Source organism: Nelumbo lutea, chromosome 2 (genome assembly GCF_056320005.1).
Source record: "Nelumbo lutea isolate HS-2025 chromosome 2, American lotus-T2T, whole genome shotgun sequence".
NCBI classification, from domain to species: domain Eukaryota; kingdom Viridiplantae; phylum Streptophyta; class Magnoliopsida; order Proteales; family Nelumbonaceae; genus Nelumbo; species Nelumbo lutea.
In genome coordinates, this window is record NC_142685.1 from 83,248,394 (window position 1) to 83,276,024 (window position 27,631).

General features: G+C 38.9%; 1 protein-coding gene across 1 annotated transcript in view; it reads left to right on the plus strand.

Moving 5' to 3' along the window:
• Positions 1-27,631, plus strand: part of LOC148871653 (putative apyrase 6) — a 105,983-nt gene that overhangs the window by 48,610 nt on the left and 29,742 nt on the right. Inside the window, exons 3-5 of the mRNA XM_088973810.1 lie at positions 6,076-6,183; positions 7,787-7,841; positions 19,203-19,376. Of these exons, the coding sequence (XP_088829936.1) occupies positions 6,076-6,183; positions 7,787-7,841; positions 19,203-19,376 (337 nt within the window). The remainder of the gene's footprint in view (positions 1-6,075; positions 6,184-7,786; positions 7,842-19,202; positions 19,377-27,631) is intronic.

The following is a 27,631-nucleotide window of genomic DNA, read 5'->3' on the forward strand; positions in this document are numbered from 1 at the left end:
AACCAAGCACGAGGCGATTGTTTCAACCCATAAATTGCCTTTTTCAGTCTGCACACCTTACCAACCTCCCCCTGAGCAACAAACCCAGGTGGTTGCTCCATATATACCTCTTCTATAAGGTCACCATGAAGGAAAGCATTTTTTATGTCAAGTTGAAATAAGGGCCAATCATACATAACTGCCAGGGAAATTAACACACGGACAGAGCTAATCTTAGCCACTGGAGAGAAGGTCTCCATATAGTCCACTCCATACAACTGTGAATACCCTTTAGCAACAAGTTTGGCTTTCAGACGCTCCACACTACCATCTGGCAAGTATTTAACAATATACACCCATTTACAACCTACAACATGCTTACCAGGGGGAAGAGTAGTGAGCTAAGAGCAGAGAGTTCATCCTCCATTGCCTGCCTCCACCCAGGTGAACTAAGAGCCTCTTGGACATTGTTAGGTATGGAAATAGATGACAATAGTGAAACAAACTGGTGATGTGAGGCGAAAAGGCGAGATACTGAAACAAAATTGGAAATGGGATGGAGAGTAGAACTACGTTTACCTTTCCGTAAAGCAATGGGTAGGTCAAGTCTTGAAGGTTCAGCAACAGGAGCAACGACAGGATCCACGGACAAGGTAGAAGCTGGAGGAGGGGCCGGTGTCGTTTGACGTGTATACACTTGCCGAATTGGTGGTCGTTCAGTAGGGATCTGTACTGGATGAAATGACGAGTCAACTCCAACAGGAACACCCGGAACGGGATCACTGACCGGAAGAGGAAGAGGAAGTAAAGGTGGAGAAGGAGATGCTTCAGTTCCTGGGAAGAAGGGAACAGACTCAAAAAAAGGTGACATCAGGACAAACATAGCAATTCCGAGTAATGGGATTGTAACACTTGTACCCTTTTTGAGTCCGAGAGTAGCCAAGAAAGACACACTTAATGGAGCGTGCATCCAATTTGTCTATTCCAGGACTCAAATTGTGAACAAAGCACACACAGCCAAAGATACGAGGTGTTAATGGAAAGGGAGACAAGGTGGGAAACAAGATAGAGAAGGGAGACCGACCATGAAGAATAGGGCATCCGATTAATGAGGAAACACGCAGTAAGTACAGCATCACTCCAAAACCGTTTAGGAACACTCATATGATGAAGATTAGACCGAGCTGTTTCAAGGAGATGACGGTTCTTCCGTTCAGCCACCCCATTTTGTTGTTGAGTGGATGCACAAGACGTTTGATGAATGATGCCATGCTGTTCTAAATACTGTTGAAAAGAAGTTAGAAAATATTCACGACCATTATCTGAACGAAGAACTTTGATTGGAACACCAAATTGTTTACGTATTTCAGCATGGAATTTTTGAAAAATGGAAAATAATTCACTCATTTCTTTCATTAAATAAATCCATGTCATTCTTGAACAATCATCAATAAAAGTGACAAAATACTTGTAACCATTATAAGACTCTATTTTGATCGGGCCCCAAACATCTGAATGAACCAAAGCAAAAAGACTCAACATACGACTTTCAACTCTAGGACTGAAGGAAACACGACAATGTTTCCTAAACTGACACGACTCACATTGTAACACTGACAAATGACTCAAAGACAGAACTAATATCTTGAGTGCCTTGAGAGAAGGATGTCCCAGTCGACAATGCCACTGTAGAGGAGTGAGTGAAGTCTGAAGTGCAATTGACGATCCACCACCGTCAAGGTAATACAATCCACCAGCTTCATGCCCCCCACCAATCTTCTTCCCCATCCTGAGATCCTGAAAAACACAAGAGGAAGGGAAAAAAGTACAGAGCAGTTAAGAGTCTTGGTTAATTTACTAACAGACATAAGATTGAATGGAAACTTAGGAACATATATAACAGATGATAAAGAAAGAGAAGCCATGTCAACATTGCCAACACCACAGATGGGAGAGGAGGAACCATTGGCAAGGGTAACAGTTTGAGATGTGGAAGTTTCAGAGAGAGAAGAGAACACACCTGGAGTCCCGGTCATGTGATCAGAGGCTCTAGAGTCAATAATCCAAGGAGAGGTTTTAGATGATAGGCAAGCTATACCTGAGTGGGCAAGAGTAGCAGTAGTGTGCTATGAAGTGGACTGAAGGAACCGCTCATACTCATCACGCGGTACACTCTCCATCTCCCTTCCGGAAACAGATGTAGATGTGGAAGGAGTTAGGTCTGCCTGTTGATTATCACTGACATCAACCCCACCAGCAATAGCATGATTGGCCCATTTAGAGGGAGGGCGGTCATGAAGATCATAACAGAAATTTACGGAATGTCCTTCCCTGCCACAGTGGGTACACTTCCTTGTAGAGCTGCCTTTTTCTTTGCCACGGCCTCCCCCTGAGTCACGACCACCACCACGGCCAAATATGGAATCAGCACGACCTCCTTGGGAGGCATGTCCTCCCCCTTTCGTACCACGTCCACCTCCTCTGGCTGTTACAAAAGCTGATGTATCAGATTGTGTGGGATTCTCTATCTATCCCAAAGAAATCCTACGGAGCCGAGCAAACACTCCTCAAGTGTAGGAAGGGTAGAGCCCCCCAATATTTGGGCTCTAACTGGTTCATACTCTGATTTCAACCCCACTAAGAACCTTGTGACATCTAGTTGTTCCCCCTGTTGTTGCTGAACTTTAACATCTGGAGTGAGATGATGATAGACATTGAGTTCATTTCTGAGGTTCTTCATACTGTCATAGTACTCTTCTAGGGTTTTATTTCCTTGTTGCAGACCAAAGTACTCCTGATAGAGCTGATATACCCTTGTAGTATTATTTTGCCCAGAGTACAGCTTCTTGGCATGTTCCCATATGTCCTTAACTGTATCTAAGAACATGAAGTTGGCACTTATTTTGGGTTCCATATTGTTCCATAGCCATGTCATGATATGAGCATCCTCGTGTTCCCAATCATCAAACCCTGGAGAGTCAGCCGGTGGTTTATCTTCTTTCACATGCTTCACTTTTCTCTTTGCCTTGAGAAAAACTTCCACCGACTTGGCCCATGGAACATAGTTCTCACCATTCAGTTTAATTGAGGTCATCTGTACACTTAGATAGTCAGAGGAAACCACCACACTAGGTTTCTGATCACTACAACCATCTCCCATTGCTGCCATGATACTCTTTCAATGCTGCCTCTTATCTGATTTCCCAATCACCAACTAAGTGCTACTGTCAAGAGTTTGATGTTCCAGAACCTACAGCAGTCCCTAAACACAATGATAGATACACACGCCTTTGTTCTTATCCACACCACTACTAATTTCACAAAAAAAAAAAAAAAACACAGATTACACCGACATTAACTCAGCACTTACTAACCACATGCAATCTCATTTACAACTACTCAACAAAAACTCAACTAGCTGTCACACCACTACTGCTGTCAAGAGTTTGTGCATTACAAGCACCACCACAACTACTTAGCAAAAACTCAACTAGCTGTCACACCACTACTGCTGTCAAGAGTTCGTGCATTACAAGCACCACCACACAGCCATAGCTGTCACACACAATACAGACCTGCTTTAACGCTTTTAAGAGGGCACCACAAGACCAACAAAAAATAAAAATAAAAACTCAACTGGTACCATTGCATTACACCTTGCACCATTCGGCCACCTACAATAGCAGCCCTTACACCATTTGGTCACTGTAAACACAACCTGTTCTTGGAAAATTTTCCAAGAACCAGGGCAACAACCAACTTAGTTTTCTAGGTTCTAATCAGTCCTCTCTAGTTCTTGAAGATTTTCAACCCAGAAATACCAACAACACACAAAGGAGAGATAACCAACCTTCGTTTGAGAGCTTCAGCCAACCATTCACTGCTGAAGTTGTTTTCTTAGGAAAGAAGGTTCTGAGCATCAGAAAAAAACTGTGATGTTTCAGGCCTGGGACAAATCACTTTTCTCCATTGACAGCCCAGAGAAGAAAAGGAGAGAACTGAAGCACGAACTGAAGTTGTCACGAACTAAAACAGGTCACGAACTGAAGTTGTCACGCTCTGATACCATGTTTTCACTGTAGCTACTGTAGCTACAGTAGTCCGAACCAGTAAGGAGAAGAAGAAAGAGAAGAGAAGAAGAAGAAGATGAAAGAACTGTCGAACTTGATAGCTAAACCCTATCAGTCGACCTCTTAATAGTGATTAGGCTTCTAATTAAATGTACAAGGACTAAACTGCCCCTACTTAAGTATGGGACAGAGAACCTCTAATAAGACTGCCACATAAGCTCATAGCTTAACCAAGGTGAAATGACTAATCTACCCTTATTCGGCTAACTCTAACAGTTACAGTGTGGGTGGGGTTTGAGCAAGGCCATTGGATCAAGTTGGACAGGTTTAACGGTGGATCTTGGGTATTTCTTGCTAATTTTTGGTTCCCTAGGTTTTTTAGGTATTTTGAAAAGATCAGTATGGTCTGATCAGGCATTTGGGGTATGTATTGTGGGTTTAGGAAGGGACCGAACAAAAATTGGGTGCTGACACCAAATAATTAGCTACTCTTTTAGATGCTTTAAGATGCTTCTGCATCAGTTTTTGAGATAGAGCTTTATTTGATTTCCCTTTCATTAAAATAAAGAGCAGGTTTTCTCACTTCCATGAGGATTATACATCTCTATCAAATAACAACTGATGACAAAGAAATAGGTGCTTTTGGTCTATCTTTTCTGTTTCTAAGTTTTTTTTTTTTTTTTTTTTTTGATTGATCTGTTTCTAAGTTTATTTGGTTCATAGTCTTCAATTCTTAATTTGAGTTGTTGGGTCATGCTATGCATTTAGGATGATGCCTTGCCATCCTTTCTACTCTGGAAGCTCCTGTACTCTTGCTACTTATTTGCTAGATCATGGGATTATTCACTAGAGTTTTTGTATTTACACCCCTCAACAAAATGGGGTGGCTGAAAGATTCACCATATTCTTGGTGTGATAAAGAGTATCATATTTATTTCACATATTTCTGTTCGGTTTTATGGGGATGCTATTCTTACTGCAATATATGTAATTAATATTATATCCTAATGATGACTTGTTTCCTATTCCTTTAAAGAGTCTTTGTATGTACATTTTATATGTTCATATTTTAGGTCCTCATAGATCAAAATTTAACCCAAAAGACATTTGTGTATTTCTTTTCATGCTTCTACACAAAAGGGGTAGTTTGTATATGCCCATGGTCTTCAGAAAATATGCAGTTCTCTGCTTGGGCTTAGAACCTTTCCAATCCTTATTTATCATTTAGTCCTAAAATCATCACTTTCTATCCATTACTGCCCTCTTAATCTATTCTTTGAGTGATACCCATCCGTTAATTTGGTATTAGAGTAGTTGTTCCTATATCAAGGTTGTATTAGAGCACAAGAGGAGTGGTTGCAAGAAGGTGGGGAGGGGAATCTTTGAAAGCACTAGAGGCAGTGGTCATGGCGGGAGAAAGTATTAAAGCATTGTTCAATTGTGTTTGAGGTGGTAGAGAGTTGATTGTATGGCTTTGATCTTTTCTTTGCATTTGTTTCAGGGGTTGGTTTGTTTTGTATCTGAGATGGTGTTTTGGTGGTCCTAATGTCTAGATTTAAAATGGCCTTCTCTAGGCATTGCAGACTTCATTTGTTCAAGTGTCTAGGTACAGAGATGGCTGTCAGGTTGGGTGTTGTTTGATTTATATTCCGTAAAGAGTTCTAAGTATACAATTTACATGATGGTTCCTCTATGCATCTTGTAAGTTGTATGCTTTCTCCTTGTTTTAATAAAATTATTATTTACTATGAACAGTAAATAAATAATTTGGTTTCTGAGAAATCTAGAATGCTGTTAACCATTGGGAGATGATATATGTTGAATAGATTTATGCTTGCAAGGTGCCAACCAGCTGATTGGTATGGTCTCCTGCTGGTCATAGCAGAGACTTGGGATTGAATCCTGCCTGCACCTGGGTTGGGGGATGGGCCACCCCCCATTGTGTAGCCCTTCAAAAGATATAAAAAAAAAGAAGAGAAAAACAGATTTATGCTTGATTTTTCACCTTATGTACTTCTGTATGCAGGTAACTTTTTCTCCAAGAGGATCTCTGCCAATTCAATTTTCACGGGTGATTGAACTTCTTGGGGTTACTTACAATCTTTATTCTGAAAGCACTTTTCACTTGGGTCAGGTAGTTCCCTTAATTCATACTGTTTCATCTCACATGTTTGACTTTTAGTTTGTCAAGTAACTCAGAGTTGCCTCCAAATTGATGTGATGAGAGAAAAGCAAAGTTTGAGGAAAGAGGTGTAATAAATTACCATGTGAAAAGACAGAATTATTAATCTTCCAACTCATTGTTTTGTTTTGTTTAATTTCTGGCCATCATGGGTATTTTTTGTAATTTTTCCTGTCCAAATATTTTGTAGTTTTTTTGGTTCTTATAGGGTTCAGTTTAGTTTAGGTTTAGCATTTCTTTGTTATATGGCATAGCTAGTTGAACAAAAGGTCAAAGGGATTACTTACCTATGACGTAATCCTGCAGGATATGACAAGTAGGTGTTGTCACATTCATGATATAAAAGATGTGAAGAGAGTTATTGCTTATTATCTATAAGTCCAGGTACTATGTAAGTACAGTGTTTTTGGTGATCTTTTAGTTGTTTCAAAAATATATAAACCCTAAGAGATTTTGGTGAAGTTCCAGCCAAGCACATCCAACTGGTATATCCCATTTGCCTTATAACCACTCTCAACTGTCCTTTTAGGGTCTAGATCCTAGAATGCACAACAATCAGGGAAGGTTGTCACTAAGAAATTCAAATTCTTAGTTAGGCTAGTAATGAAAAATAAATTTGTACCAAGTTTGGGAACATGAAGAACTGATAGAAGAGTCTAACTATTGGACACTAATATTTCCCTTCCTTGAGATTGGAGCAAGAGAATCATTAGCTGCACACACCTAAAGCTATAGACACCTTTTTATTACTACAACACAAGTGATTAGAGTGGAATTAGGGATTCAAGTCAGGTCATGTTAGGTTAAGTTGAGGTCAACCCAAAGCTAATCTGAGTTGTTGAAGCCCAATCCTATCCCTAACCCAACCTGACATTTTTTGGGTTTGGTTAGGGATTGGGTTGGGCTTGGTTTGGCTTCAGGTTGATCTGGTTTCTTTATTTCATTTTACTGAAATGTTCTTATTTCATAGACTCAAGATTATCAGATTAAAGTTCACTGATTTCATCATTATAATATGTATAAGTACACAGTTATGGTGATTCAGGTGTAATGTACTTATATACACTAAAAAATTTTTGCCTTCAAACTTATAATTGTTGATGTACATGTCTTCATGAACACATAATTCATTGCATGCATGCAGGCATGTATATTTATGTAATATTTATAAATTAAAACATGAAGGCGTGTTAGGTTCAGGTTGGCCAAGGCCTCAAGCCTAACCCAACACAAAGTTTGTATTCTTCAACCCTAATTGTAATCCAAGCTTCAACTACCTGGCCTGACCCAAGTTGCACCCTTAGGTGAAACTTGAGTATGTTAACTCATTCTGAATTCAATGATATGAATAGGGGAACTTCAGGTTATTTTTGGTTCTGGATATTAGGGCATATTCCATTGTGAAAAGAGAGTTTTTATTCATTGTTTTTTCACTATAAAAATCGGTTTGCCTGTGTTGTTTATGTTCTTAATCTTATATTTTCTCTGTATGTATCCAACTATTGATCCTTGTGAATCTTCTAAGGATGTCATTCTAACCTTAATTTGCATGTAGGATGAAGCTTGGGCATCAGTACTTGGATTGCACAGTTCTCAAGATTTGGGATCATGTAAGTGTTGAAATTGATGTTTGGGGTTAGTCATTTTACCTACCGTTATTTTTTGGAAGGTATTATAGTTGCTTAAGTTTACAATTAGTAATTAGTAACCACTTCTAGAAAAAAATATTTTTCTTTCTTCATTTCACACAAGTTTCACTTGATTCTTTGTTCTTCACCTACTTATCTGACTTTCTTTACAAGAACTTTGCAAAGCTTTTTTTTAGGTAGCTTATGAAATTTTGTGACTGTTGTAGATGAAGAACACATTGGCTATCTTTTCTTGTTCTTCACATACACTTGTATTCAACAACTCCAACTACAAATTAAAAAGAATCATTTTCAAAATTAGTATTTTATGAACCAATGGAATAAATAATTTATCAAATCCACATATATATCAAAAAATGATTTAATTTCAGGAAATTTATACAAATAAAAATAAAGATATTAATAATAGAATAATTATTCTAATACTTAAAATTTATAAATTTGCACATGATATGTATCTTAAAATTTTAATAAATTATTAATTAATATTTTAATTTGCATTAAATAACAATGTATTTATTATTTATAAAAATAAAAATATTGTTTACAAAATATTTGAGAATATAATATAAATTGAATTAATCAAATCCACTAATCTACATTTATATAAAAATAATTTTGTATTTTAGAAAATTTACAAAAATAAAAATATTAATAATGTTATAATTATTTTGGTAATTAAAATTTATGAATTTTCATATGATATGTATCTTCAAATTTTAATATATTTGATATCTTTTAAGCTAAGATTATATATTTTTTATAAATTGTTAATTAATATTTTACTTTACATTTTATATAACATATTTATTTATTTTTAAATGAAAATATTGTTTACTGAACATTTGAGAATTAACTTTTTAGTTGATTTTTTTGGTAATGTTAAACTTTAAAAATGGTAAAATAGAAAAGATTGATGTAATAATTCAAATAATAGTTGCATATGTTTTATGCCTTCGACTTTAATAGAAAATAAAATAATAATGGATTTTCGCATGTATTAATTTCTAATAATCTATATAATGTGTCTTGGATTCTTGATTGATGCATTATCAATAAAATATATTTCTTCATATATACCATTAAAATATACAATTCCTATGTATTTATACATTATTTATTGTTACTTTGGCATTAACTTAATATTATTAATATATTTATGGAATTTCTATGCATTTCCCTAGCGTATCCAAGCGTTTCCATATTTTTTGTCCGTATCCATGTGTTTCCCAAGTGTATTCGTATCCTTATCCATATTTGTATCCAAGTTCCCGATACGATACTCGATACCAATACTTTGATCCTTGGGCCCATCTCATCTCTTTATCCCTTCCTCAAATGTCCCTTCCTCTTCCTTGGCATCCATATCCGCATTTTGGTTTATAATCTCTTGTTTCCTCTCTTCAATCCTTCCAAATTGTTGGATGTTCCATTCCTTTATCTTGGCCTTTAATTCCTTTAATTTCCAATGGAACTTTGTTCCTTCCCAATTTACCCTGTCTTCTCATATCCATTTGTGCCATATATATTTGTCAACACCCATCCACTCTGTCTACACTTCATGGAAACTGTAAAGTTTCCAATAAGTTCTTCTGCTCTTTCCATCAACTCCTCATTCCACAAGGCCACCATTCCTCCTGAAGACCCCAAGATGGACACATTGCCCAATTATAGCCCACCTTGCCTTTTATACACTTTAAGCCCACCTTTAGTCAAATCTTGCTAATTTAGATTCCTGGACAAGCACTGCATCTTGATCTTCTTTCCTAAATACTTTATTATAGCCCTATTTCTTACATTCCCCAGCCCTCTCACATTCCATCTTAAGATCATCATTTAACTCACAATCAGTCCCCTTTTACTCTGCCCGGTACTTGTTGTTTCTTCTCCCCTTTCTCTCACTAAATTCATTATCCCCTTTTACATCAAGTTTTAGTCTTCCGGACTAACTTCCTTTTTCCTCACCTTTCCTTCATCCTTTCTTCTTCTTAGAAAGACTTTTAATTCATTTCGGTCTTTCTGGCTACACCCCAGTTTTCCTACAAAATCATCCATAAAATCTTCTCAGTTTCATTAATATTCTTACCTTCTTCCTTCTCCCTACCTCCCTCATCTCCATTCCCTCTACCCCTCATACTGGAAGTTGAATCTCCTCCATCCACCTTGCTGTTATTATAATCCTCCTCCAATTCCTTCCTTTTTAATTCCTCCAAAAGATTTTCTATTAATTCCCAATTTTTCCTTTCCCTTTCCTCATCACTCTCTTTTCCCAACTCCCTACCCACTTTTGTTCCTCCAGGCTTCTAGGCTTTGTGGCTTAACATCTACGTCGGAATTTGGAAGACAGGCTACAGACACAGTACAAGGATTAGTAGTAGTACCAAAATCAGAATCAGAATTCACACCCATACCCAGGATGGGTAAGGAAGACAGCATGGGAACAACACTACAAATAATAATATATATTTATGTTCAACTAAAATTAAAATAGAATAATCTTTAAATTAGTATTTTATAAGCGTTAATGAAATGAATAATCTATCGAATCCACTAATTAACTTTTATATCTAAATATGTTTATTAATTTCAAGAAATTTATAGAAATAAAAGCACTAATAACAGTAGGCGTTATAGAGTTCATTGGACAATGTTCAACAACAAAGAGTGGGCGGGTTCTATGTTTGATGGGTTTAGTTCAGTCAAAGCAAAGACTACCCCTGTTTGTTCTATTGCCAAAAGCATACATTGTCTCCAACATTTAAAGTTGGTTCCGTTGAGAGGTTCAATCTTGGATAAATCTGGAACCATGGACAATATCCGGTTTTCCATTATAGCGGCAGTGGAGATAGGTTCCATATGTGAACGTGGTTTTAAGACCATTGTAAATATAAATAAAGGGAGAGAATGGAACTTATTGTTTTGGCGCAAAACTGAACCGTTACAAGCTGTGAAATATCTAGTCTGAGTTGCAAAACACTATGAAACACTCCTAGTCACTATCCTTTAAAACCACATTCACCTCTATGGTGCAACCAGAATTTATTAATTAGTTTTCAAGATGAAACATCCTACTGGCTTTTGGCAGACATGCACTTGCTTACCATTCCTCCTCGAATCGCTTTGGAAGATGCTTAGATTAGATGAATAGAGATAGGAGTAGAGTTGTCTGTATTGTGTGTGTGTGTGTGCACACGCCGTTTGGTTGTCCAACTCTCTATTTATAGAGAATTTATAGACACATGAGTGGACACAAAAGTGCCCCAATAGAGAGAGAGGTATCTCTCCTGAACACTGGCAAGCACCTATTTGAAGATACATAAAGAAGAAGACAGCAATTTAAACCAAAGAACCGCTTAAATAGATTAAAAAACAGTTAGACAGGTTAAATAGTCGTAACTTAAACATTTAAATCAAAATTCATTTAAAAAGGATATGGTGTGGCTTGTGTACACCCACACCTATGCCCTGATCTGGCTCAGACTGGCTCGATGCATGCACATTGTGAGAAGCACCTGCAATCCCCCACAAACATGTGAGAACAATGTATTGTGTATTCACCTTCAATGGTTCTCTACCCAAAGCAATAACAAGTTAACTTATAAGCTGATGAACACCACCACTTTTCCCAAGCAAGGTTCAAAATTTTGATACGATACACCCCATATCGGGTGTATCGTATTGTATCGGTGGCTTAATGATACGCCCCTACAGGGGTCAGCTTGGGGTCTGACCTGGTTCAGGGGGTAGACCAGCCTTAGACCTGGTTCAGGGCGAGCTTCGATACAGGCCGATACACATCAATATTTTAAACCTTGTTCACAAGCAATGTGGGTCAAGGTGCTTTCACATGCTTCAAGAGGCTAGAATAAGAGGTAAAAATGAAAAACAAATAAGACAAGCATTCTTCATAAAGAGAGGGAAAGAATCATTTATTTTCAATCTTCCCTTGAAAACCAAATAAATACAACATTCTACTTGTGTTTTGCTTAAGACTAGGTGGCACAACAGCTAACCCTATCCCATTCTCCTTAGCATAGTTGTCAAGGCACCGTTTGAGGCTTGCCTTGCCTAATCGCCAAGCAGTTTTGTACCATGTATTGTAAAATACTTTTTTTATTCTTTATTTTTTGACATTATAATTCTACAATAGGCACTGTTAAACTAAAATATTCATTTTGTGTGTTTATATACTAATTTGTTTTTATTATTTTCTTATTTTTTAGGATTTAACCAATACAAACAATGCTAAATGCTGTATTGAACCCTCAAAGACTTTAAAATCTGAACCAATAAGGAAGAACTTAAAATTTTGTCTAATCAACACATTTTCTACTCTACTTTTTCTTTTTCTTCTTTTCCTATAACAAAAATAAGGGTTCAGCCCCTATATTTTTTGAATTTTCTTTTCCTTCTTTTTTTTTTCTTCTCATGAATATGTTGATTTTCCATACTTTAACATGAACTCTATACTTTTCTTATGAAAATTATGAATAATTATTAAGGAAATATGGCTGTGGTAGGAACTACCCTAGGATCTATGCTTTCTATATAAAAAATCCATCGTCTAGGTGATTAGCTGACAAGGCGCCCCCCTAACACCCAGCCTCACCTTGGCGCCTTGAAAACTATGCTCCTTAGTAATACATATGTAGTTATGGGCAATGCGGGCTGCTTAAAACAAATTAGTAAGGATAAGGATATTACAAGTAAATATTCTTACTCCCATTGTCCATATGTGGGATCATTTTCTTGTGGCTCCACTTTTCTTCTTGGAAGGAACCATGGTTTGCCATGTCCTCCATTAGACATCTTAGCTGATTGGAACCACTCCAAAAAGTTGGTCCCTTCAAATTTTTATAGTTGTTATTTGGGCGTTAGAACTCTCTCTGGTTCCTATATAGTAATTAGAATAAGTCTGAAAATCTTTAGAATTTTCTATCTTTCATCAAAATGTTTTAACACCTCTTGCCAACCTCCAACAATCTTCTCATATTTTTGTGAACACTAGAACCCTAATAGGTCTGGTGGCAAAATAGAACCATCAAAAAATTTCAAAAAAAAAAAAAAGATATCTCTGAACATATAAAATTGTAAATTGAATTGCAAAAGATTCAGATATCTGCCATCGATCAAACTAAGCCAACTTCTATAGACAGATCAAGTCTTCATTGAGCCAACAAAGATGTTGAAGATTAATCAGTTTTATGATGTTTTTTATGAGTAGATGTTTTATGTTAGTTGTTAGACAGGAGGTGGGGACCACAGTAGTTATGTGAGTCCAAATTTTATTATGTTTTTGTGTCTTATATATGCTGTTTTATGTCTTGCCACCCTATAAGGGCATAGTTATCTTCGTACTGCTCTATTATTTTTAATATAAATAATAAGTGAAGGGGGTGGCCAGATTATTGCTCTCCTTTCTTTTCAACTTCTCTTCTTCTCTTCTTCTCTTCTTCTCCTTCTCTTCCTTCTTTCTTCAAGAAACTCCTTTTATTTCATATTTTTTAATTCAGTAAGCTTTCTTCTTGGTATTAGAGCAGCGGCTAGGGTTTCTAGAAGCATTCTCATGCAGCCCTAGATCAGCCGACTGCAGGAAGTAATAAAGGGCTGACCGATCTACTGTAGATTGCCCAGTTCTTGGATTTTTTTGTCGGATCTAGTCATCCGGAAGGTGATCTATTCAACATCAAAATCAGGAAGAACTGGAGTACGGGGAAGAGACGTAGAAAAGTTGGACTCTTTGTTTTTTATCTAATCTTAGGTGCTTAGGTATTGTTAGCTTTCTTTTGATTTCCTAAAGAGTGCGGTTTGGTTTTTGGATTTTTCTGAGCCTCCTGGAGTGATCGATTCACTCCTCTCTGTTGGGAGGCGTGGGGAGGAGAGAGATTTCTCTCCAGCCAGTGTTTTCTTCTTCTGGAAGGGTTTGTTTCTGTGTGTGTTATATTAAATTGTTTTTGGAAGGTTTCCATTCTATTTTTTCTTACTATTGAACTATTTGAAGTAAGGTGGAGAGTTGGAATACCGAGATGAAATCTATCGGTACTGTGGGACTGGGTGTTGGAGGTAGTAATTATATTTTTGGGTCTGGGATCATTACTAAAGTAAAACTTGATGCACAATCAACTAAGATGGCTATTGGTGCCCATGGAAAATTAGGGTATCTCACTGGGGAGGAGAAGAAACCTGATACAAACTCTTCCCGATGGGTGTAGGAGAATTACATGGTAATGTCCTGGCTGTGTAATTATATGTTACCTTTTATTGCAAAAAATTTCCTATGGGCTAAACTGCTAAGGAGATTTGGGATGGAGTGACTGAAACCTACTCTCAGAAACAAAATGAAGCTAGAACCTATAAGTTAAGGAATTAGGTGATAAGTATGAAACAGGGAGAAAAACCTCTTGCTGTGTATTTCTCCATGCTGAAAACCCTATGACAGGAAATAGATCGCTTAGAAACTTTGATATGGAAAAGTGTAAATGATGCAACAACCTATCACAAACTAGTAGAAAGGAATAGGGTTTTTGAGTTCTTGGTAGGACTGAACCCTAAATTCGATATTGCTAGGCAGCATATTCTTTCTAGGGAGGGTGTGACACTCTCTCAAGCCTATGCCTTTGTCTTTGGAGAGGGGAGTAGGAGGAATGTAATGCTGAGACAGCCTGGGATTGACTAGTCGGCTATGGTTGGTACAACAAAACCTAAGCTGAATGGAGATAGGGGGAGTAATGAGACTAGAAGAGAAGATAAGAAGGACTTGGTGTGTGATTATTGCAAGAAGCCTAAGCATACCAGGGACACTTGCTGGAATCTTCGTTCAAATCTTATGCCTGCCCAGATAAAGAACAAGAAGGGAAAAAATGCAAATGCAACCATTACAAGAGACTCGCTAGTCCCTCTTTCCCAAACGGATTAGGAATCCATTGCAGTAGCTGTAGTGAGGATAGAATTGGAGAGGTTTTGACAACTTATGAGTAAGAAAGATTTACCCAGCATTAGCCTTCCAGATGGACAGCAGAATGCAGAAGCCAGATACACCTCTTCCTTTGCACATAGAGGTAGTTCATATGCAACTGCAAATCTTGCATCCACTTCAGGTAAGGAGGGACCTTCCTGGATTATAGACTCTGGAGCATCTGAGTACATGACTAATGCTCCTACCTTTTTCAGTTCCTATTAGTCTCTACCGCAGATGGTTCACATATTCCCATTATTGGGAAAGGGACAGTTAGAGTGACCAATGATATAACTCTGTCTTCGGTTTTACATGTCCCTAGACTTCATACCAACCTACTGCCCTTTGGTTCTTAGACAAAGAATTTGAATTGTTCTGTGACCTTTCTTCTTAGTAATTGTGTTTTGCAAGATCTGGAGTCAAAGAAGATGATTGGGAGTGGTCGTGAGGTGAATGGACTCTACCTTCTGGATGAAATTCCGAGACATCAGGGCCATCATGTTAGCAACAATAGTGGTAGTGGGTCAAAGTCAGAGAACCAGATTGTGCTAGAGCACAATCGTTTGGGACACCTTTCTTTTGGTTCTTTGAAATGTCTTTTTCCCAAAGTTGTTTGAGTTTGTTCAGTTATCTACTTTGGAGTGTGAGAGTTGCCAGTTAGGAAAGCATTGTAGATAGTCTTTTAAACCAAGTAATAAAAGAAGTACTTTTGCTTTTAATATTGTTCACACTGATGTACGAGGGCCATATCATATCCCTTCCATAGGAGGATTCCGGTACTTTCTCTTGTTTGTGGATGATTGTACATGATGTTCATGGATATATTTGATGAGATCACGTGATGAGGTTCCTAACTTGGTACGACAGTTCCACCAGATGGTTCTCACACAATTTGGGGTGAGAACTAAGGTTTTTAGATCAGATAATGCCAGAGTACTTTGAAAAGGACCTGACTACATATTTCCTAGAACATGGGGTAATTTATCAGAGCAGTTGTACATATACACCACCACAGAATGGAGTTGCTGAGAGAAAAAACACACACATTGTGGATGGAGGTGGCAAGGAGTCTTATGGTGTATGCTTTAGTTCCTGTGCAGTTCTGGGGAAATGTAGTTCTTATAGCCATGCATTTGATTAACCGTCTTCCTTCACGGGCTTTGGGATTTAAGGTGCCATTTAGTCTGCTTTTTCCAGATGGGGAGATATTTCATATACCTCTAAGGGTTTTTGGGTGTGTTTCCTTTGTTCATATTCTTGGACCTCATCGCAATAAATTGGATTGTAAGGCCAAGAAATGTTTTTTTCTTGGGTATGCTCAGAACCAAAAGGGGTTTTGCTGTTATGACCCAGTGTCAAGGAGTAGATTTGTCACAATAGATGTTACCTTCATTGAATCCACCTTCTTCTTCTTGAATGGTTCTCCTTAGGGTAAGAGTTTTGGGGAGGAGAACTCAAAATTTGTTCCACATCCTGTTTCTTTGGTGCCTTCATCAGTTCAATCAGTACCTTCATCAGTTCAGCCAGCACCTCCATTAGTTCAGCCAACACCTGCACCTCCAGTTTTATTACCTAAGCCACTACGAGCAGCCTCACAAAAATATCCGCGCCGACAGATGATGGTTGACTCCACACCACTCTCTATCAGTCCTTGAAACTCCAGATTCGACGGATATAGTTCCAGGTATTCTTCTTGAGCCTGAGCCTGTTTTGTTTTCTGATGATAATGTTCCTATCCCTAACACCAGTGTTGCAACTAATCCCATTGACCTTGATCTTCCCATTGCACTTCGTAAGGGGAATAGAAAGTGTACAGCCCATTGCATTTCACACCGTCTTTCCTACAATGCCTTGTCACCCTCCTACCGTGCTTTTCTTTCTTCCCTGGATTCTGTGTCTATACCCAAGAATGTTATTGAGGCTCTCTCCAAACCTGAGTGGAAAACAACCTTGCAAGATGAGATGGATATTTTGGTTAAAAACCAAACGTGGCAAGATAGAGAGGAGATAGTCGGATGTAGATGGGTATTCACAGTGAATTATAGAGCTGATGGCAAGATAGAGAGGTACAAGGCAAGGTTGGTAGCAAAAGGGTATACTCAAACCTACGGTGTTGATTATCTAGAAACCTTTGCACTAGTAGCTAAGATGAGTTCAGTTCATATCCTTTTATCTCTAGCAGCCACCTATTCATGGCCCTTGTTCCAACTTTATGTCAAAAATGCTTTTCTCAATGGTGACTTACAGGAGGAGGTATATATGGACATTCCAGCAGGCTTTTATGAAAATATTGGTAAAGGAAAGGTGTGCAGACTCAGAAAATCTCTATATGGACTGAAACAGTCACCTAGGGCTTGGTTTGACAAGTTCAGAGGGGCACTCATCCATTTTGGATACACACAGTTTGATCACACTCTCTTTGTGAAGAGGAGAGATGCTTTGGTGTCAATTTTGATTGTGTATGTGGATGATATAGTGGTGACAGGAAATGATCTGGAGGAGATTATGATCTCAAAAAATCATTGCAGCAAGAATTTGAGATCAAAGATCTTGGTGAGCTCAAATACTTCTTGGGGATTGAAGTTGCATGATCCAAGCATGGGATCTTTATTTCACAGAGGAAGTATGTATTTGACATATTGCGGGAGACTGGGAAGCTAGGGACCAAACTAGCAAACACTCCTATTGATCTAAATCACATAATTAATGGTGTGGATGGTGAGTTGGTAAAAGATGTGGGGAGATATCAAGGAATCGTGGGTCGACTACTATATTTGTCCATGACGCGACTAGACAATTGTTATGCTATCAGTGTTGTGAGTCAATACATACATGCACCTCGGGTTCAGCACTGGGAAGCTATTGAGAGGATACTTGCAAATCTGAAAAAGCACCTGGCAGAGGAATTTTTTTCTCAAATCATGAGAATTTGAAGATAGAGTCCTATACAGATACAGATTGGTCAGGATGCTTTGATGACAAGAGGTCTACATCAGGAGTGTTGTGGCAAGGTCAAGTGCAAAGGCTGAGTATAGATCCATGGCTCATGGTCTCTCAGAACTTCTTTGGGTTAGATCTCTTTTCATTGAGATTGGGGTGGAAACAGCAGAACCTATAATGTTATACTGTGACAATCAGGCTGCAATCAATATTGCTCACAATCCAATTCAGCATGATAGGACAAAACACATTGAAGTTGATAGACACTATAAGAGAAAGGGTAACAACCGGAGAAGTCTGTTTGCCTTATGTCTCTTCAGAGTTGCAGCTGGCTGATGTTCTCACTTAATGGGTGGCAAAGAACAAGCTTGAACATGATCTGCACGAGTTGGGAATGTGTGACATTTACTCCCAACTTGAGGGGTAGTGTTGAAGATTAATCAGTTTTATGATGTTTTTTATGAGTGGATGTTTTATGTTAGTTGTTAGATAGGAGGTGGGGATCACAGTAGTTATGTGAGTCCAAATTTTATATTGTTTTACTGTGTCTTATATATGCTGTTTTATTGCTCTCATTTCTTTTCAACTTCTCTTCTCTTCTTCTCTTTCTCTTTTCCTTCTTTCTTTTCATATTTTCTAATTCAGCAAGCTTTCTACAAAAAAAGTCCAAACCGTATTTTGCTGTATTTTCCAACTGTGAAAGGAAGACAAGTATGAAACCATCAATGATCAACCAAACTACCAGATAATAATCTCAAAGTTAATCTAAAATTGAACTCATCAAAGTCATTCCTGTTCTTGTGCTGGTATGGACCTTACAGCCTGCTTATGTCATCTCATGGCATGCTGACATCAGCAGGTCTGCTTGCAAATGATGATCAGAAGAACTTGAAAAATAGTTTGCTGATTTGAAGAGAAAGATTGGAGGCTGGGGCATGTAATAGGTTTGAGAATTTGTCTTAATTCTTACACCCTCTATTCATTAACTTCTATATTTAAAATTTGAACTACAATAATGCCCCTTAATTAGAGCCTAAATTTGCACCTCCTTGCACGTTAAACATGTTAATACTACCAATTCCTTGAGTTTTAACAAAATCCATGTTTCCAGGAAATTTCCTCGATTTCTTTAGGTTTTCCAAATATAGTGAGACTTCAAATATCCCTGAATTTTCCTATCTCAACATGGTTATATGTTTGTTGATATTGAAATTACAATAGAAAAAGAACAACATATATGTATAGTTTACAAAACTCACCTTTTTGTTGTATTGCCATTTTCTTCTATGTACATTATATTCTTTACTGTCAAGAAAAAAAATCCCATCAAACCATAAATGCTGGCATGCGTTTTTTCTCTTATTTTGATTTTATCTAATACAATTTGATAACTGAGATAATTGTAAAATTCTGTGCTAACTATGCAGTTTTAAGTTCTAGTGAGGGCATTATGGAGAATCCCTGCATCCCAAAAGGGTATAGTCAGAAACTCAATCAAGCTGAGATTAATACAAGTGATGGAAAACAATTGGCATCACAGTCAGCAGGAAACTTTTCTGCATGTAGATCTGAAGCTTTGGCATTATTACAGAAAGGAAAAGGTAAGATCTGTTTTTTGTAATCAAGTATGATGATTTTCTAAATTGTTATGGTGTTTTCCTTTAATCACTTGGTATTGACAATGGTTCCAATAGGAAAAAGCATTTTCATTTTATAGATCTCTTTGCTAGTAATAGATCATGCAAAAGATTTGCTATTGCTTTTTAGGGATAATTGTTGAATGATGATGGCTCTATCAAAAGAAGTGTTATAATTCGGCCTGCCTTTGAGTCCTGTTTGTATGTTAACAGTCACGAAGAAAGAGGAAGAAAGAAGGAAGAAAGAGAGAGAGAGAGGAGAAAAGGCGAGAAGAAAAGTCTGGTTCGAATTAGGGAAAAAATCACTCTCCCATTCGGCCAGACATGTTTTTGTATTATTAATATAATGGAAAAGACACAAGTGCCCTTATTTAAGTAAGGGACACTAGTTCTAACATAATATTACAGATCAACAAACTCAACATAAGTATAAAGACAGAAATACCCTTACGCTAACACTCCCCCTCAAGCTGGTGAGTATATATCATATAATCCCAGCTTGTTACATATGTAGTCCACTCTTCCCTGACTCAACCCTTTTGTAAATAAGTCTGCCCACTGGTTTCCCGTATTAACGTATGCAGTGTCTATCACTCCATTCAGCACCTTCTATCTCACAAAGTGATAGTCAACCTCAATGTGCTTGGTTCTTTCATGAAACACCGGATTAGAAGAAATATGAATTACAGCCTAATTGTCACAATAGAGCTTCATTGGAATACTAATGTCGTACCCTATCTCCTGTAGAAGGTTCTTTAGCCACACTAATTCACAAGTAGTATGTGCCATAGCTCTATATTCTGCCTTTGCACTGCTTCTTGCCACGACTGTTAGCTTCTTACTTTCCCATGTCACTAGATTACCCCCAGAAAAGTGCAATAACCTGTGGTAGATTGCCTATCAGACATAGAACCGGCCCAGTCAGCATCAGTATACCCTTTTATTTCAAGTTTTCCACCACTTTTGTATATCAAACCACGACTAGGGGCTCCTTTTAAATACCTCACAATTCTTAGAACCACATTCCAATGAGGAACTAGAGGTTTCTGCATGAACTGACTTACCACACTAACCGCAAATGAAATGTCTGGCCGAGTAATGGTTAGGTAGTTCAGTTTACCTACAAGTCACCGGTATCTGCCAGGGTCTTCAAACACTTCACCCATATCACTGCTCAGCCTAGTATTTGTTTCCATAGGTGTCTCAGTTGGTTTAACACCTAACAAACCTATTTCTTCCAGCAAATCAAGCACATATTTCCTCTGACACAAATTAATACCATGCTTAGATCTTGCTACCTCTATGCCCAAGAAATATTTCAATTTACCAAGGTCCTTTGTCTGAAAATGTTCCTATAGAAAAGTCTTCAACCTGTCAATGCCCATTTTATCATTCCCGGTAATGACAATATCAACTACATACACCACTATTGTACAGGAAGAAGAGAGGAGAGAAGAGACAAGAGGACTGAGAGCCCCCAAAAGATACTGCAGGCTGGCGCAGTATGTTATATTTATACTAGGGCAACAACAACTAAACATAAAGAGAAGTAAAAGTACAATAGTACCCCTGCGGTACTATACATATGAAAAATAACATCTGTTAACACTTCCCCTCAAGTTGGAGCATAGATATCAATCATGCCCAACTTGTCATATAAATTATGATGCCTTGAGTGGTGTAGTCCTTTTGTAAAGATGTCTACAAGTTGATCCTCAGAGCTGACATAGGGAGTACACACCTCACCTGTGATGACTTTCTCTTTGATAAAATGCTTGTCGACTTCGATGTGTTTTGTTCTATCATGTAGAACTGGGTTAGCAGCAATGTTTATGGCTGCTTTGTTATCACAGAATATGGTCATAGGTCTGTCCACTGGAAAACCCAACTCATTCAACAGATTCTTTATCCACATAATTTCTGCCACACCATGAGCCATTGCTCGATATTCAACTTCAGCACTGGATCTAGCCACCACACTTTGCTTTTTACTTCTCTAGGTAACTAGGTTTCCTCCTATAAAGGTGCAGTAGCCACTAGTAGACTTTCTGTCATTTAGAGACCCAACCCAAACTGCATCAGTATACACTTCAACTTTCAAACGCCCATGCCTTTGAAACAATAAACCAGCACCAGGAAACCTTTTAAGATATCGAAGGATTCTTTCTGCTGCTTCAAGGTGAGTGGACATAGGGGCATGCATGAACTGGCTAAGGACACCAACTGCATAAGCAATGTCTGGGCGGGTCATAGAAAGATATAACAATCTCCCTACAAGTCTCTGAAACTGTTTCACATCCTTGGTAGGTTCACCTTGGCTGTCACCTAATTTATGGTTAGTGAAGGTTGAACCACTGTAGTTGAAGTAGCAGAAAAGAGGAGAAGAAGAAGAGATGTTGTAATGTCGAACTGTACTTGCTAGTCGACCATGCTATTATTTATATTTGAATGTAGTACAAGATACAAGAAAGTACTGGAATGCCCTTGATTAGTGATGGGACACCCAGTTAACTTAAAACATTAAACAGGCTTAGGCCCATTAACACAGGCCCAATTACAGGATAACTTAAACTTAAGTATGGGATAATAAGAACTCTTATCAGCCGAACACTCATACAAAGAGACATCATTCTAACATTCTAATGCTCCCCCTCAGGCTAAGCATGGATATAAATCATGTTTAGCTTGCCAAGTATGTCCCTGAACTTTGTTGTTGCTAGTCCTTTAGTCAATACATCTACAAGTTGCAACTCTGATGGAGTATAAGGCACACAGAGTTCTCTTGAAACAATTCTCTCTCTGACGAAGTGTCGATCAATTTCAATATGTTTTGTCCTGTCATGCTGCACGGGGTTGTTGGCAATGTTGATAGCAGCTTTATTATCACAATACAGCCTGAGAGGACTCTCAGCCTTAATACCAAGCTCATTAAGAAGAGTTCTGAGCCATAACAGTTCTGCAACCCCATGTGCCATAGCTCGGTATTCTGCCTCTGCACTTGATCTAGCCACAACATTCTGCTTCTTACTGCACTACGTGACCAGGTTTCCTCCCAAGAATGTACAGTAACTTGAGGTTGATTTTCTGTCTCCAACAGACCCAGCCCAATTAGCTGTTAGACAGTTTTGTATGCCCTTAGCTTCAATCAAAATTGATGTACTTTATGAGTTTATTATAAATGATTAAAAGTACATATTTGATTCATGTTCCCTTGGTATGTTTCTGTGTATTACCCTTAAACTGGACACTTGTTGAGACTCGTGTTAGTTTTGAATGTTCACAGCCAGTGGGTCGATCTGGGGAGACCTATCCTGACAAGGCTGACACTGTGGTGCCACCAAGTCGGTTGGGGTGGCTTGTCTCAGCTACCGGGGTGAGACCCTAGGCACATACAGTGTGGGATTAATTGAATCTTTGAACTGGACCAGATTTCCAGTATTGCCCTGGACCTTGGAGATTGATGGGCAAAACTGGAAAGTTACACCCGACCCCTAGACTCGATTATGATACTGCACTAGGTGTCGGGTTGGGCTATCTTTGATGTACCAATCAGTGAGATCCTTAGCGGGGGTCAAAACCTGGGTATGTTGGGACAATCCGAGAATTCATCTGAGTGGGTGATCATAGTGACAGGATCAGCCCCTTTGTCGGACAAAGGTAATGATCGGGGATGCACTCTCACTGTTGGAAACCAAGACTGCCGACAGCCGATTTCAGCCGTTGAAATTTGTTTTGCAAAATATATTTTATATGAGATATAAAAGTATATATATTATGGTTTCTAAAATGTTTGCAAAAGGGTTTTAATTCCCGGGATCCATATAAGTGGAGAGTGCAGCACTGTTCCTTGCAGCCGAGGGAGAGGTCCTCTCTTGTCGGGCAGTGTATGATCATTATGGGCTGAGAGGTTAAGTGTAAGACCATTGAGGATAATACCTGATGGGCTAATCTTGCATCTGCCCACAGTCCCTGGGTGTTACAAGGTGGCTTGGCCCAGGGACCACTTAGGGTAAGTGTTGGGCCCATAGAGCCCATTTGATGGGTTTCAGGGGGTGCACTGTCTTTAACAGTGTATTCGACCAAGCCTTATAACAAAGGCTGGGCCGAACCCATGTGGCTGATGTGTAGATCAATGCTTGGGTCCCACGCCATACAAGGAAGCCCAACTGGGCAGCAGTTAGGAAGGTTAAGTGAGCACATAAGCTTAATGGGCCTAAAGCCCATTTCGAACTGCGCTATTAATTTAGTTTATTAAAGGGGCGAATTCTGAGATGGATTAGCAGTTAGGATAGGATCTTAATCCTATCCACTCAGAGAGTCCAGATCTGAATGTGATTCAGATCTAGAAACCTCCTAATAAGATTAGGATAAAGCTAATCTAATCTGCAGATAAGATAAGGGTTTATCCTTATCATTAGAAGAGAAGGCTGATCCAAATATGATTTGGATAAGCACCTCCTAATGGGATTAGGAGCTGATCTTTTCAAGTTAACAAAAGAAGGAAGGGGGCGGTAGCCTTGAGAGAGACTAAGAAACACATCAGATCCTCTTTAGTGTTGAAATCAAGAAGAGAGAATTCTGCACCCTGCGAATACTCTCTTGCTGCCCTGTTTGCCAGTTCGCTCTCCAGCTGTGGGAGAAGTCAAGATTGGATCTTGACATCAATTCTTTGAGAAAGGATTGAAAAGGGAGCTGTGCTCACGTTCCATCCTACTGTTTCTTGCGAAGGACAGAGTTCTTGGGGAAGAACACTGCTGATTCTGCTCCATCCTGCACTGCGCCATCTTCAGTGGGAGCAGTCTTTGGATCCTTCCTTGGGCGTGAACACTTTCGTTGGGAGATATTGCTTCTCCGTATCAGGTATCATTCTCTCCCATTCCTTTTGGTTCAGATCTGGTTCAGTTTAAGGTTCAAGATTTATCTTTGAAAATATGATTTTCTAAATAGGGAATGTGATTCCCAGTTGAAGGGAGAGAAAATTTTTTTAAATTTGCCCTTATTCCGCAATCTTTGGGCGTCCATGTGATGGATCTCTCAACCCTTCATTAGCATCAGTGTAGGCTTCAATTTCAAATCCGTTGTTTTTCCTTAATAGAATTCCTTTCCTTGGGCAAGTCTTCAAGTATCTGAGAATTCTTTCCACTGCTCTCATATGAGGGATCTTTGGTGAGTGCATGAATTGATTGACAACATGCACTGCATAGGCAATGTCTGGCTGAGTAAGGGATAAGTATATCAGTTTTCCTACCAATTTTTGGTACCTCTCTTTATCACAGTATTCCTCACCCATTGATTCTTGTAGTCCATGGTTCGGTTCTATTGGAGTGTCTGCTGGCCTGCACCCCATCATGCCTGTTTCCTCTAGGAGATCTAGCACATATTTTCGCTGACATATGTAGATTCTTTCTCTTGATCTAGCAACTTCAATTCCAAGAAAATATCTCAGTTTTCCCAGATCTTTGATCTCAAATTCTGAAGCTAAGAACTCTTTCAGCCTCTTCATCTCTTCCACATCATTTCTAGTAATCACCATATCATTCACATAAACAATGAGAGCCGTAAGTTTGTCATCCTGTCTCCTTGTAAACAATGTATGATCTGCACTGCTCTGAGTGTACCCCACTTTCTTCATGTCCATACAAAGTCTCTCAAACCATGCCTGGGGAGACTGCTTCAAACCATATAATGTTTTTCATTTACACACCTTTCCAACATCATAGCCAGTTGGAGGTTCCATGAATACCTCTTCATGAAGATCACCATTTAGGAAGGCATTCTTCACATCCAGCTGATGGAGATCCCAAGAGAAATTTGCTACTAGTGACAATAGAACCCTGATTGTGTTGAGCTTTGCTACTGGAGCAAAGGTTTCCTTGTAGCCAATTCCTTCCTTTTGTGTAAATACCTTTGCCACAAGTCTGGCCTTGTACCTCTCGATTGACCCATCTTCTCTGTGCTTTATTGTGAATACCCACTTGCACCCAATAGTGCCTTGCCCCTCTGGTAGGTCCACAAATTCCCACGTTCTTGCTTTCATTAGGGCTTTCATCTCTTCATTCATGGATTCTTTCCACCTTGGATCAGATGCCGCCTTAGAGCACCTAGAAGGGACACATACAGAGGAAAGAGCAGACACAAAGGAGTGATAGGCAGGAGATAAGTGTGAGTAAGAAACATAATCAGCTATGGGATGTCGGGTGGTACAAGAAGGAACAGGCTTACGGAGAGCATAGGAAGATCCAAATCCAAAGTGAGTGAGTCAGAATTACCTTGGATTACCGAGACAGATTGATCTGAGTTCAACTGGTTGCAATCATGAGATTGAGGGCCCTTCTTCCTTTTGTTGTATGTAAGTATCTCTTTCTCTTGCCTATTGGAACCATCCGGAGCATCTGCTGTATCAGGAGAAGTAACTGGCACAATGGGAGCCTCACTAGGTTGACCCGGAATGTCACAACTAGGAGTAGTGGAAGGTGATGAAAGGGGAAGAAAAAGGAAGGGAGAATGAGAATCCTCTTCCAACCCACAAGTCTCCCCCTTAAGAGGATTCTGAGAAGACTGGAAATAGGGTTGAGACTAAAAAAAAAAACTACATCTAACACCTTTCCTATGAGCAATAGGAAGGTCAAGGTCATTAACAACAGAGGTATCAATTGCAATAGAATTAGGCACATCATTGGGAGCCAAGATACCTGAGTGAGTATGATCCACCCCCGCGGGGTTTGATGGCACTGGAGGTACAACTTCTAGATTCTCCACAGCTCTTGAACTTGGTTGGCCTTTGCGACGACGGAAGAAGACACGAAAAGGCGGAGGATCAGGAAGAGGAGGGAGCTGAACCGGTTTCTCCTCATTCCTACACTCCCCCTGAGGAGAAACAGGGAAAAAAGGCTCATTCTCAAAGAAAGAGACATCCATGGAAACATAGAATTTTTGAGAAACATGATCAAAACAACGGTATCCCTTCTGAGTGAAGGAGTACCCTAGGAATATGCAAGGAATAGCACGAGAATCCAATTTTCCACGAGTGGGAGATAGATTTTGGACAAAGCACCGACAACCAAACACGCGAGGAGGAATGGGAAGAAGGGAGGCCTTAGGGAAGAGAAGCTGATGTGGGGCTTTGCACTCTAACCATTGAGAGGGCATATGATTAATGAGGTAGGCAAAACAAAGGACAGCCTCAAGCCAAAAACGTTTGGGGACATTCATATGGAGTAGTAAACCCCGGGCCACTTCAAGAAGAAGTCAGTTCTTTCGTTCAGCAACACCATTTTGTTGTGGTGTTCGGACACAAGAGCTACGATGAAGTGAACCATGCGAAGCAAAGAATTCCGTGAGATGACTATGAAAATACTCTTTCGTATTATCTGACTGAAAAATTTGGATTTCAGTTTGAAATTGAGTAAAGACCATCCGTTGAAAATCTTGAATAATTTTTGGTACTTCCTCCCTGGTTCGCATGAGATATACCCAAGTATATCTAGAATAATCATCAACGATGGTAATAAGATACTTGTAACCACTCTCAGATGGTAAAGAAACAGGGCCCCACACATCAGAATGAACAATGTGAAAAGGAAATTCAGATTTACTATTTTTTTGGAAGAAAATGAGTTCTACAATGTTTACTCAGTTGACACGTTTGACAAGAGAAATCTGAAACAGACACTGACCTAAACAGATCTGGAAGCACCACTTTCAAAGACTCAAAAGATAAATGACCAAGGTGACAATGCCATAAATAAACTTGATTCTTACAGGACTGGCTCTTAGACTCTATGACATGAAGACCAACCTTATTCTCCAGCATGTAAAGTCCATCAATCATACATCCTCTACCAATCGTCCTCCCCGAGGTCAGATCCTGAATCACATAGTAAGAAGGGAAAAAGGTCACTGAGTAGTTTAAGGAATTAGTAACACTACTAACAGAGAACAAATTAATGGAAAATTTTGGGACATGTAAAACATCAGAGAGGGTAAGGCCAAGGGGAAGAGAGATAGTTCCTTGACCAGTAATGGAAGCATATGATCCATCAGCTACTCTCACCTTGTCTCTTCTAGAAAGAAGGTGATAGGTCTGAAAGTAAGAGGACGTACCAGTCGTGTTTTGACGCTCCAGAATCAATGATCCAGGGAGAGTCAAGGGTATGAGAAGCAACATGGAAAGCTGTGGCAGAGTTACTTGATGTAGATGCAAATGAGGTTGAGGGAGG